At 41.7% G+C, this 13,348-nt stretch overlaps 1 protein-coding gene across 1 annotated transcript; it reads right to left on the bottom strand.

Moving 5' to 3' along the window:
- Window positions 1–1,054: 1,054 nt before the first annotated feature.
- Window positions 1,055–13,140, bottom strand: LOC118356077 (E3 ubiquitin-protein ligase TRIM22-like). Its single transcript, XM_035722823.1, has 8 exons — window positions 13,005–13,140; window positions 9,339–9,832; window positions 8,668–8,763; window positions 7,795–8,025; window positions 4,770–4,792; window positions 3,463–3,563; window positions 3,137–3,163; window positions 1,055–2,879 (listed from the first exon to the last, which is right to left on the bottom strand). The coding sequence occupies exons 1-8, from the start codon at window positions 13,030–13,032 to the stop codon at window positions 2,284–2,286; spliced, it is 1,596 nt and encodes a 531-aa protein (XP_035578716.1). The 5' UTR covers window positions 13,033–13,140; the 3' UTR covers window positions 1,055–2,283.
- Window positions 13,141–13,348: the final 208 nt, after the last annotated feature.

Below are 13,348 nucleotides of genomic sequence, written 5' to 3'. Positions count from 1 at the left end.
GCAGGGAGCATGTCCCGGCTCTCCCTTCTTCCCCACACCCTTGGGAGTCAGGCTGCTGCCCTCTCTGTGGTGTGGTACAGAGGAAAGCCACAGCTCTGGAGTAACACACAGCTGCCTCTCTCACTCTCTAGCTTTGGGACCATAGGAGAAAATTCTAATGGTTTATAAACTCCTTTTTTTTAGTTTATAAATTCTTTTAATAGCCTGATATAAATTTCTCCCTCTTAAGGTATTTGTAAAGACTAACCAAGATAATGTTAATATATGTACATGTATTTATACAAATGGTTACATGTATATATACCCATATGTGTACAGATATGTGTGTGTGCATATAGATAGACACGTAAAGATATATACATTGACCCCATGCCAGACATTTTCAGTTTTATCCAGCATGGCCAGGATACCCATCTTTCTCTAAGGTCCTACAAATCTTGATTGAAATTTTGTATAGTGGCATAGCTTGCCCTAATTTATAATGCATGCTTCTCGAAGAACAATCTGTGTCTTCACTGTCCTAGGTAGTTTTATCCTTCATTTCATATTCTTTATTTTTTTTAAAGATTTTATTTATTTATTTGACAGAGAGAGAGAGCGAGAGAGGGAACACAAGTGGGGGAGTGGGAGAGGGAGAAGTAGGCTTCCCTCCGAGCAAAGAGCCCTATGCGGGGCTCGATCCCAGGACCCTGGGATCATGACTGAGCCGAAGGCAGATGCTTAACGACTGAGCCACCCAGGCGCCCCCATTTCATATTCTTTAAAGAAGGAGAAGGAAAGGAGGAGAGGATGGAGAAGGATGGGGAGGAGGGGGAGGAGAAGGGGGAGAAGGGGACGACTGAGGGGGGAGGGGGAGGAGGAGAAGGGGGAGAGTGCAGAGGGTGGTCAATGCAGTGGCATACTCCGGTGTTTCACCACAAGGAAGAGGACTGAGCACCAGAAGGCTGTCTCTCATAAGCACAGCTGAGCCTAGACCTGACCTTCTCTACAGGACACATCATGAAAAGCCATACTGTCTGCATGGGATTTTAGGATCTGCGAAATGAGACTTCAGTAGAGTCAATTATCATTTTATTAAAGCAAAACCAAACCAAAACAAAACAAAACAAATTGTTTCTCATCGATACAGCTTATAATTTTTCCGCAATAAAAATATTGATTCTTACAAATAAGACTCTTAGGTAAGTGCTCCCCATTTAATAAAATTTGGTTTCTCAGTGTGACCCTAGGAAATAGGTACAGTCTTTAACAGCTGTTAAAGACTTAGGAAAGTGAGACCAAGAGGTGCTAAGTAAGTTGCTCAAGTTTACACGGCTTTTAAGTAATGAGACAAGATTTGACCTCAGAAACTCTGAGCACCAAAAATCTACTCTTGATAAATATTTTACTTATGTGCTTCTGCTTTAACTCTGTGATACATAAAGGGGTGCCATTGATAAGGCAATCCACTCTGAAGGATCCAGTACCTAGTGACAGATCCCTATGCATTGTTCTATGTCCTATGCACTTAGATAGAATTGATAACTTTCCCTTTGTTAATTCCATTCAACAGCAGAGGGAACGAGAAAAAGCGATGTCAGAGGAGGTACAGCAATACTGCTCTTTCTATAGAAGGGATTAGATGTGTTCCCTTTGCAAATAGGCAGTCTCTCCTAATACTAAGCAAAAACTAATAAGGAAAAATAAAGCATTCTCCCCCAATGAAAACAAAATATTAGGAAGAAAACATCAAGCTTTCACTGCATGGTAGGGATGTATAAAAGACTGTGGAGTTGACTTGTGTTCCCCCCAAATTCATATGTTACCATCTTAACCACCAATACTTGAGAACGTGACCTTTTGGAGATAGGGTTTTTAGATTAAATTAAAATGATGCAATTAGGGTGGCTCCTTTTCCAATCTGACTGGTGTCCTTAGAAAAAGGGAGATTTAGGCACAGAGAAATGCAAAGTGGGAAGATGATTTGAGTAGATACTGAGAGAAGACAGCCATCTGCAAGGCAAGGAATAGAACCTTCCCTCACAGCCTTCAGAAAACAAACTCTGCTGACACCTTGCTCTCAGACTTCAGCCTCCAGAATTGTGAGACAAGAAATTTCTGTTGTTAGCCTTTGTTTGGGGGGACTTTGTTACAGCAGTCCTAGCAGACTATTCCAAAAACATTCTAAAATGAAAGATGGAGAAAAGAAAGAAGATGTGTTCAGAATGGTGCAGATGAGCTCAGGTGTAGATGAACCCCAGGACAAGGGGCGCTACACAGAAGTAGGAGAGGGACTAAGAAGGTTCAGGAAGTCGGTGTGCACAGGGTGATTGGGTGTTGACAGTTCCAAAGATTGAAATATGGGTAAGTGGTCTGAGAAAACTGACAATTAGAAAACTTGTAGATGAGTGACCCCTGGTTTGTGACGTTGAAAAATGAGACAATACGTGCTTCATGGTCTAGGAAAACCCCAACACGACAAGGAGGAACAGGCATGAAAAGAGTCAAGACCTTGGAATCAGAGGTGGAAGACTCCTCAAAGACCTTATACTCAGATCCATTCTGTAACCCAATAACCCAGTAGCCAAATTGAGGTGTGTATCTAGAGTAAACATCTGAATGTTTTACATTTGGATCAAAAACAAACCCAGAGCTCCCTTTTCTCTTGAGGTTTCTTGCTTTACTGTACACCCCGAGGATCCAGGCAATCTTCTCAGACACATCTACTTCCCAGTAATACTTCCCTGAGGAGAAACATTGGCAGCCCAAGATATCAAAACCAGAGAAATCGCTTAGAAATATATTTTTAAGCGAGAAGTTGTGCACAGCTTTCACTTGTCTTTTATCAGCAGAAAGGGCAATATTCGAAAGAGCATTGACTGGCTTCAGCATCACGTCCACTGTAGGAAAAATGACAGGGTCAGGTGATGGATACAGAGTGGGTGTGTGTTGTGACATCAGGAGGTGGAATATCAGGAATTGACTGGGAGGAACTTATGTTGATGGGTGAGAGATGAGTAGGACACTTAAGAACTGTTGTAAGCATGCGTGTTTGGGGAGGAACACATGAAGCTAAGATCATAGGACCTGACAGTAACCACAACGTCTAAAAAGGGATCAGAATATGTGATTTGAAGAACCGGTAACTCCTTCTTACCCCAGTAGCGTCGGACCTCTGTCAGCTCTGAAATGACAAAAGTTTCAATGATGTTGTTAGAAGCAAGGAGTAAACACTGATACCTATCTTCTCACTAGAATGGGGACAGGGAGGGGCGTCCTGTGAGGCTATGAACTGGGGAATGAGATGATGAACCAGACACCTTGACCATTCCCCCTTAGGTCTGATCACACCTTCAGCATTAGAGATCTAGCTCTCCTTGTCAAGCCTAGATCTTCTCTCGTCTACAAACAACATCCTCTCTCCCATTTTGCCCTGATACTACAAGAATTCCACACCCACAACCTTCCTCTGACTCTCCTTACCTTTAAACACTTGCAGCATCCCACTCAAATCTGGAATTAAGTATGTACTCTTCAGTTTCTTGGAAACAATGTTTGGCTTCTTGAAGGTCCAGCTCTCACTCCTAGAGAAGACAAAAATTGATCACCCCACACTTCTGACCTTGTGTCTCTGCAAGACCACTGTTTCCCTTACTTTTCACTCCACTGATTCACTTGAATGCTCTCCACCGGAGATACTGAGGAGGGGGGCTGGATGGAATGAGCACTGATGCTGCAACCGGAAGAAATATGCTCATATCTACCTTTCCATTTACCCTCTGTGTGACCTTCAGAAGATCTTCACCTCAAAGAAGCTCATGTTCTTCATTCTAAAATGGAAAAATTAACTGCACACTCTAGTCCTTAAAAATAATAAAACTAGATTAAATAATGATGCCTTTAAAAGGTACTTGATACCTCTAAAAAAAGTATTTGATATATGAAGGAGTCACTGCCATCTTAGTGGTTCCACCTGGGACAGGCCGCAGATGTGAGTTCCCAGGCAGGTGATCAGTAAAGAAGCTCCAGAGCCCGGCTCCTGAAGGATTTAGGTTATCAAGTATGGAGCTCCTGTATTAAAAGTCTGAAGGATCTCTAAAGCCTCTTATCCCAGTACAGAAGTCCAGGTATTAATATTTAAGGTTATATTCTCTGGGGAAACATCACAAACATCTGGAAAAGGAGAAGTTATGACACCAAATTAATAGTGGTCTGAATTTCATGTGTTTGGGAAGACCTTATACTGCCAAGGTAGGCAACTTTAGACACAGGAAGACCATATTTTCTACAAGATGCTAAAGTGTGTAAGCAAGATGAGATTAATTATTGGTACCAGGATGAAAGCCACTATTCCCCAAAACTGGAGACTTTTTTTTTTTTGGAAGTCCAAATAAAACCACTAGAAAGACCTGTTTCTTCTAACATCAGGAAGAAAATAAATGCAAAGGAGCTGTCCTTGTGGAACATTTGGGGGCCTGGCAGATGGAAGACAGTGTCTTCTCTGAAACATGATAGGCACCTATGAAATATGGAAACAAACTGAGGCAGAGACTGAAGTTTGACCAGAATGAGTGAAATCATGGTCTTATTGGCCCTAGCTCTGTGACCTCCCACCACCCAAATTCCATTGAAAGCCTTCATCTTTGATCAAAAATTTGAAATGATATAATTCCCAAATTCCCCAGCTCTGTGTTTTTCTTTTTTTAATTTTGATTGATCCCAAGATAACTCTCATGGCTATAATTCTGTCCTCACATAAAAAAGGACCATACCTGGTCTCCCACACTTACCTTTTCATGACATTAATCATATCCTGGGGAGAAGAGAGAAAACATGAGTCAAGTATAGGATTGCCATGTTTAGAAAATAAAAATGGTTGGTTAAAATTTAATTTTAGGTAAATAACAAATATGCTTTAGTTTAAGTATGCCTCCTACAATATTTAGGATACCAGGGTATGCTTCTACTAAAAAAAAAACAATTTATCGTTTATCTGAAATTAAAATTTAATTATGCATCCTGCATTTGGTCTGGCAACCCTCCAAGGAGATATAAGCCCTCCTACCTTAAAAAGTTTTATGCAACTTAGACCCCTAAAGCCCCTTGGTATGATATGAATAAGGAGATTATCAGAATATGGAGGACAAAATGTAGAGATAAGACCAAGATCAACCATCCCAAGGACTCATGTGATTATGTTAGAAAGGTGATTTCCAGTATTTGGAGATGGGATATATTTAAAAAGATGATAAGAGACTTGACATTTAAAAAAATACGTTCATGAGAAGACCTCATTAATTCATTATCCTTTTATTTATTCTAGACACAAATAAAAGTGAAAACCATATTTGCCAGACATCATTCCAGGCTCTGGAAAGTCAAATATGAATAATCAATAATAATAGTTCTCAAAAAGTATACTTTCTTTTGCTGCAGGAACAAGTAAACAAGAACTTCAAACAGATGTTTATCTGGCTTCCCTCTACCCATTCTATATATCTCCTCTACACTACCTACAGGTAATCTCCCCAAATTTTAAGCATGAAATAAGCCACAGGAGCCAGAACCTGAGGAAGTCTAAAATGTAACTTACCATTTCCCAACTATTTACATTCCATTGTCCAAAATTATACCAATATCTGCTCAAGTCACTGTTTTAGAAACTATAATATCCAACTCTGAATTCCAATATTGTATTAAGTCAGTCTAGCCTATATCCTGAAAATATTTTAGTCATCTTCTTATTCCCAGCATAGCCATTATTTGCCTTATTTTTTGAACAGAAATGTAATAATATATTTGGTTTCCCTCTCTCCAGCCTAACCCCTTTTATACCAACAATGACTTGGCCACCAGTTGGCTCCACATCCTCAGATAAAGTTTTATTCTCTGATTAGGCTTTTTTGTTGTTATTGTATATGACTAAAACTGGTTTAAATTTAAAAGAAAAAAGAATAAATTCCAGGGCAGGTGTAACTTGAGTCATAGCTAGGTTTTTTTTTTTTATAATTTTTATTGTTATGTTAATCACCATACATTACATCATTAGTTCTTCATGTAGTGTTCCATGATTCATTGTTTGTGCGTAATACCCAGTGCTCCACGCAGAATGTGCCCTCTCTAATACCCATCACCAGGCTAACCCATCCCCCCACCCCCCTCCCCTCTAGAACCCTCAGTTTGTTTTTCAGAGTCCATTGTCTCTAATGGTTCGTCTCCCCCTCCAACTTACTCCCCTTCCTTCTTCCCCTCCTGCTATCTTCTTCTTCCTCTTTTCTTTAACATATATTGCATTATTTGTTTCAGAAGTACAGATCTGTGATTCATCAGGCTTGTACACTTCACAGTGCTCACCATAGCACATACCCTCCCCAATGTCTATCACCCAGCCACCCAAACCCTCCCACCCCCCACCAACTCCACATAGCTAGGTTTTTAAATGAAAAGCTTGTCCTCAGAATCTGTTCTCAAAATTCTATTTTCCACCTGCAATACTGACTTTCTTCTTAGACTCTGTATGGAATCAACTCACATCTCCTGGTTTAAATGATAATCCCTGATATATTACTTGGTGAAAAAGAGAACTTCTCTTTCTAGTCATGATAGTGAAATTCTAAGGCATAAAAATCATTGACCTAAACTGGGTCAGGTGCATATATCTTAAAATAATTACCGCATCATTGGATAGGAATCTGATATTCTGATTTACTTAGAATTGAGAGACACGTACCTCCCTGATGCTGCTGATTTTACAAACCCTAACCAACTACATGGACTGAGGGTAAGGATGGTTCCTGAATGGGTAATTGAAGAGGTCATTACCAAAAAAAGGTAAGGAATTGAGGTTGGACAAACAAATGTCCCATACAGCCCACCCCTTCACTGGCTACCATCTCCTCACCCTTTTTAACAAATATTTCCCCCCAAAAAGGCTCAACATAATACAATGGTTACAATAATTTTAAACATGGATGACTTATTTCACATATAAATTATAATTTAAGATCAATTAAAGATCTAAACTTAAGATCTAAAAGTATAACACTGTTAGAACAGAACAAAAAGAAAAATCTTCACAATACTGGATTTGGTAATGAGTTTTTGGATATGACCCAAAAAAGCACAGGGAATAAAAGAAAAATAACTAAGTTGGACCACAAAGAAGTTAAAAACTTCTGTGTATCAAAGGACGCCAGGAAGACAGCGAAGAGACAATGCACAGAAAGGGATAAGATATTTGCAAATCATATATCTGATAAGGTATTAGTCTAGAGAATATGCAACAAACTCCTACAACTCAACAACAAAAAGCAAACAACCTAATTGGAAAAATGGGGAAAGAATTTGAAGAGATGTTTCTCCAAAGAAGATATACAAATGTCCAATAAACCACATGAAAAGATGCTAAACATTAGTGGTCTACACTCAGGCAATGCAAATCAAATCCACAGGTATTGCACAGTCTGGACTCAACACAACAAGAAAATCAAACATAAACAGAGATTGGTGTTAGTTGACTAAACTCAGTGAAGAGATGCCTTACAAATGCAAGATGGCAGATAATGGGAGCTTATGAAGAATTTCTCTCCAAATATTTTGCACTGACTTTCATAAATTGCTAACAATGGCCATTTCCCTTGTCGTTCATAATTTGAATTATCCCTAGGACACCCGAAATGACAGAGAAGAGGTACTGAGGGGCCCAAGAGCCTTGAATGTCACCAGGGGGAAGAAAGTGCAGGGACCCAGCAGAGAAGGCGATTTTGTCTGTTTCCCCTGAATCTCATCCTGTAGGAGCTCCAACCCAAGACTTACCTGCACTTTGTCTGCTGACGACCCCCATATCTGATGCTGGATGTCTGAGATGAGCTCTCTCAAGCACTGCTTCTGCCGGGCCAGCTGGTCTTTGGCCACTACCAAGTTATCCAGCACATTCACTTCATCTTCCTCCAGCTTTTGCAGCACCCTCTTCTCCTCGCTGTCCAGGGTGCCTCTTATTTCATTAAACCCTTTCAGAATCCTCTGTCTCTCAGTCTGCATATGACTCTTTGGGGATGAGAAGAGAAAGAGGCAGTCAGTCTGTCTGGCCAAGGGCCTACATTGTCTGGGCCTGGGAGCCAAGACAAGAACTATTTTCCTCAGGGACTTCTCAAAGAGAAGGGAACAGGCAGTGAGCAACTACTGAGAAAGTCATTTCCCCACTATTTGCTCTTGAGTTTCTCCCAAAGGAGTAGATTAAAGTCTACTTTAACAAGGCCCACCCTGAGACACAAAGTGACACCGGGATGAGGCTTGGATTGCAGACACCTGTCCTGGATAATCACGCCACACCGCATAGGAAGCCCTTCCACCCACAGCTCCTAAGTAGGGAACGCTGGGCTTTTCTCAGTGTGTTTTCTGCAAGTGTTAGTGCCTCAAAGTTGATGATGCATATGGGACATGGGATTCATGAGTCATTTTTACATTGCTTTCCTCCATGCCTTCACCTCCAAATATTTGGTTTCACTTGTGATATTTGTACTCTCTGGCACCCAACCCCCAACAGGGAAGGAATGAAATGAGGACTAATTGAGAATCCCCTGAACTCCTTAATTCTGAGGTCACAGAGGAAGGGGCCTCCTTGTGACTGGACTGAGGTGCTGCCCAGTTTTCTTTTTCAGAACTCCCTCAGGAAATATCTCTTCCTGCCTTCCAGGAAGCTTTCTCCTCCCTGATGTCAGCTTCCAACTCCTCCATTTTCAGCTGCTCCTTCCTCAGCTTCTTCAGAGCTGCCTGGAGCTTTTCCTGTGAGAAAAGAATCACCAGAGTCAAGCTATGAGCTTTCTTAGCACCTGGATAGAGGAAAGAAAACAGACTCATCTCAGAAGAGACTAGGTTACAGAAATGAAACTGGTGATTAGAATCTAGGATGTAGACAAAATTCTGAAGAGATTAATGTACTCTGTATCCCTGGGTGATGCAAGCTACCATCCCTTGATGAAGAGTAACCTGATTATCTCTTTTCCTAGAGGAAGAACTGAGCCTGCCGCAAGGAAAGTCCTTTCATCTCAGTGACATGTTCCCCACATCCAACCAACCGTGTTCCCCAGAAGGGTTTCTTCTGCTCAAAGGCACAATCAGAATTTATCTTGGGAAGCATTTTTCCACTCATCCAACTGCTCTTTGTAGGCTAGACTTATTTCTGATCAAATGAAAGAATGCACAGAAATATCCTTTAAATCTCAGAAGCTGAGCAAAGGGTACAGAAAGAGATAGCAGAGCTCAGTTCTATGATGACCAAGGGAAGAAAGTAGTTTCAAAAAGTGAAGGATTCACTTGAGGTACCATTCTGCCCCATCCACCTTCACCCTTGGGCCTACCTGACATTCCATGACCACCTTTTCCATGAAGAATATTTGATGACCACGGTGCTCCACAGACTGGGCACAGTGCTGGCAAATGGCCTTCCCATCCTCCTTACAGAAGATCAGGAGTTTTTCTCCATGGTGCTTACAGAGATTTTTCTGCTGTGGGCTCATGTTCTCCCTGACTTTCTTCACTATGTTGGCCAGGGGCTGATTAGGTCGGAGATTCCAAAACTGGTATTTACGCTGGCACACTGGGCAGTTCTTTTCCCCTCTTTGGTTGGCCCCTGACTCCTTGCTTTTTGCAGTGATGCAAGCTTGGCAGAAGCTGTGGCCACAGTCCAGGCTCAGGGGCGTTGTCAGAAGATCCAGGCAGATGGGGCAGGTCACATCCTTCTGTACATTCACCTGCGCTGGAAAATCCATTGCAGCGCTCCCCCGGCTTCTTCTGTCCTGACAACTGAGGCTGTTCTTGCTCTCAGGATCCTCTTTCAGAGCTCTCTCCATTACTGCGCAGATATTAACAAAGACAAACAGAGGTAAAGGCTGTAAGAACTAGATGGATACCCATTGCTATGGATGTGTGAAAATGGAGATACGAAGACCAGCTTGGTGGTTCTGGAGAGTCTTGTATTTGTAGATGGGATTTTACCTTGGCCTGGACATACAGCAAGAACATCTATCGATGGGCACCTAAAGGAGCGTTTTTAGGGTGGAAAAGAACAGCTTCATATACACATAGGATCACACACATGACAGATACTCAAGAAACATAAATTCCAATGAGGAATCTGTTGGTCATGGGAGAGAAGACTCTACACTTTGTATAGAACAAAGGTCATAGGTAGAGAGATAAAGTGTGTTCTGTTTCAAACAGATTGGGTGCTATTACAGGTTAAATTATATTCCCCCAAAAGAGGTCAAAGTCCTAACCCCTAGTATGTGTAAATGTAACTTTACATGGAAATAGAGTGTCTTTGCAGATGATCAAGTTAAAATGAAGCCATTCTGATGCGCCTTAAATCAACATGACTGTGTCCTCACAAAATGAGTCAATTTAGATGTACAGATGGATATGCGTACATGGAGAAGGCCAAGTGAAGACAAAAGCTGAGATCAGGGTGGTGCATCTACAAACTAGGGAACACCAAAGATTGCCAGCAAGCTCCAGAAACTAGCAGAGACAGGGACCAGAGCTTCCATCACCACCCACAAAAGGACGAACCCGACCAACACCTTTGATGTTGTAATTTTAGACTCCAGAATTGGGAGAAAATATATTTCACTTAAGCCAACCATTTGTGATGTGTTTTTTTATGGCAGCCCTAGAAAACTAACATAAATGCTTATGTTTCCTCTATTCATTTATTCTTTATTCTATCATTGAAGAAGTGTGACATCACTGAAACTCTCTCCACCTAAACCAGACAGACCGACACAGAGACAAAATGTAGGCTCCCCTTGGAGATGGTACAAATGTAGGAGTTTCCAGTAGGGTAAGGGCCAACTAGATCCCAAGTTTCCTTATCTCACTCTATCCTGATGGTCTGCACAGAGGTCTGCACAGTTTAGACGAGAAAAATGAAAGTGTCTCCACAATAAGGAGAGAAAGTCCTGTGAGGAGTTTAGATAACATCCTTGATACTTCCTCTGTTCCCTGGGTCAGGAGCTGCCAGCGGGAAAGCAGGGCCTGTTCTTGGCATCCAGAGACCTGGGGAACTCAGAAGTGTTGCAATTCCTCTGCATTTCTCTACATTCAGTGCTCCCTCTTCTACCACCCCTTGGAGTCCAGGGTTTAATCTGCCCCACATGAATGGCCCTGTCCCCCGAGAGCTCAAGGTCTGAGGTCAACTTTTTTCAAAGCAGTCATTTTGTCATAGAAGTCCATGTCCCTAAGGCTATGGCAGGCTCATCCCTGTCTGTCTTTTCAAATTAGATCCCATCCAACTGAGTCTTTTACCTGGATTTCTGGAACAGTTTCCCCACCAGTCTCCCTGATACTGTCATTCATCTCATACAATCTGCTTTCATCACTGTTCACACCACCAGCAAGAATGATTTTTTTTTTGAAGCTCCCATTAATCTTGCCATTCCTCTGCTCAAATCCATGTCATTCAGTTTGAGTCAGTCTTTATCACGGTAGAGTTAGGTTCACCTTACACCTCCTTTCCTACTGCCTCATCCCCTCAGTCTAGCTCCTAGCCCTCCCCAACCCATACTGCTTGCCTTACGTGTTCCTTGATCACTCTGGGCAAAAATTCATCTTAAATCCATCCATTCCTTGAAAACTCAGCTCAAAATCACCTTCCCACACTGAGACCTAACCTGAAATCTATCTCAAATTGCAAAGCCCTTTACCAGGGCACACCGTAGACACAGAGCCTTGTGGTGGGCTTTTTGTCTCTTAGTGCTATTGTTTCTTTTTTTCATCTTTTCTCATACTGCATTTTTCTTTTGCTATTTGTTTATTTTCTCTCACTCACCCAGAATATAATCTTTTATAGATGCTTAATATTTATTGAATGTTCAGTAGGTGTTAATACAATTCTTTCCTCATAGCTATATGCTTTTATTCTTGTGAATTTAATCAAAATATTTTTTAAATTTCAAAACCCACTTTCTCCCATCCATTGGACCCTGTACTAGCCCCCTGAGTAAACAATATAAACCGGATATGAACCTTGTCTAGATGTAAGACACAGACCAGTGACTTCTGAAAAGTGAGAGGAAAGGAAAGTACACATCAAAATATGTAACATACAGATCAGGGACAAGGTGTCCCTGAGGCAAGATTAAGGTGGAGTTATTTCTGAGAAATTACCAACTCCTTTCCTTAGCTCTGTGCAGGGGAAATGCAGTAAGGAGTTGAGCTTAAAAAGCAATGGAAAGGTGTGTCTAAGATGATGGAGAACAAGTTCTGAATCAAGAGTAGACACCAGAGTGTCATGGGGTGCTGCTGAGGTGAGAGTAAGCCATGGGCACACTGAAAAGAGAACAAATTCCCTGTGGCTGGAGCTCCAGAGAGACAAGTGACCATGGGGGAGCTGCAGAGATGGACAAGCAGTCTGATCATCCAGCCTCTTTCATCAGGCTGGCCAGAAGTCTGGTGATTTATCAGGAAGATTCTGGACAGCTTCCCAGTAGTTACCAGGACAAAAAGAGTAAAAGGTAAGTTTCAAGAGTGTCTTCTGCCCGGCACAGCCCCTAAGATCCCTTTCCCTCCCACAAGTCCAGATAAGGACTCTTTATCTCTACTGGCTCTGTCCAGGAGTTCGGGCTTTTATGAAGAGGGAAAACAGAGCTCCATCTCATAGGCTTTGTTGGTGTAAAAGAGGAAGAGATTTTCTGTATCTGAAAAAAAAACAACAACTTATTTTGGCTCTCGTTGGCAAGGTAGAAAAGTAGAAACTACAGAAGAGAAAGCAGATGAGAGTAATTCAGCCTGGAGAAATAATGATCCCTCCAAGAAACCAACAAGGCTCTCAGTGTTCTTAAGTCTCCCTTTTTCAGCGGTCATGCCACCCCCAGACTCAATGCACCTCTCTTCTGCATTAAACATACAAGCTGGCTCTTGGGTGAATTCAGAGCAGCTTCAGAAGCACAAATTAAACTCATCCAAACACATTCAATCTCTTCCTCCCAAACTTCCTGCCCTTTTCCTTCACAAACTGCCCCACAAACCTTTAGGCTGAAGTACAGAAGTCTTCATTCAGTGGAGATCAGATGCAGGTATGGGCAAGATTCACTCACCAAGCCAGAAAACTAGTCTTCACAAGGGAGTTTCCCTAGAGGAACTGGGTAGAAACGAAACTGAAAATCTGAGGAGGGGAAATGAAAGAAAGGAAATAGAATGGAAACTTACAAAGCAATAACAGTGGGAGGGCACCAAGTAAGGTGCCAGGAAAGGGTATGTACTAGGACTTGTATCAGCTAGGCACCCAGTCACTACATTTTTATTCCTGCCCTGGCTTACTCTGGCAAGAATGTTTGTGTAAGAAAAAATGTGAAGTACAATGATACAGCCG

This window comes from Zalophus californianus, chromosome 11, assembly GCF_009762305.2.
Source record: "Zalophus californianus isolate mZalCal1 chromosome 11, mZalCal1.pri.v2, whole genome shotgun sequence".
Classification (NCBI taxonomy): domain Eukaryota; kingdom Metazoa; phylum Chordata; class Mammalia; order Carnivora; family Otariidae; genus Zalophus; species Zalophus californianus.
The sequence above is the reverse complement of the archived record's forward strand: the minus strand, read 5'-3'. Positions and strand labels throughout refer to the sequence as shown.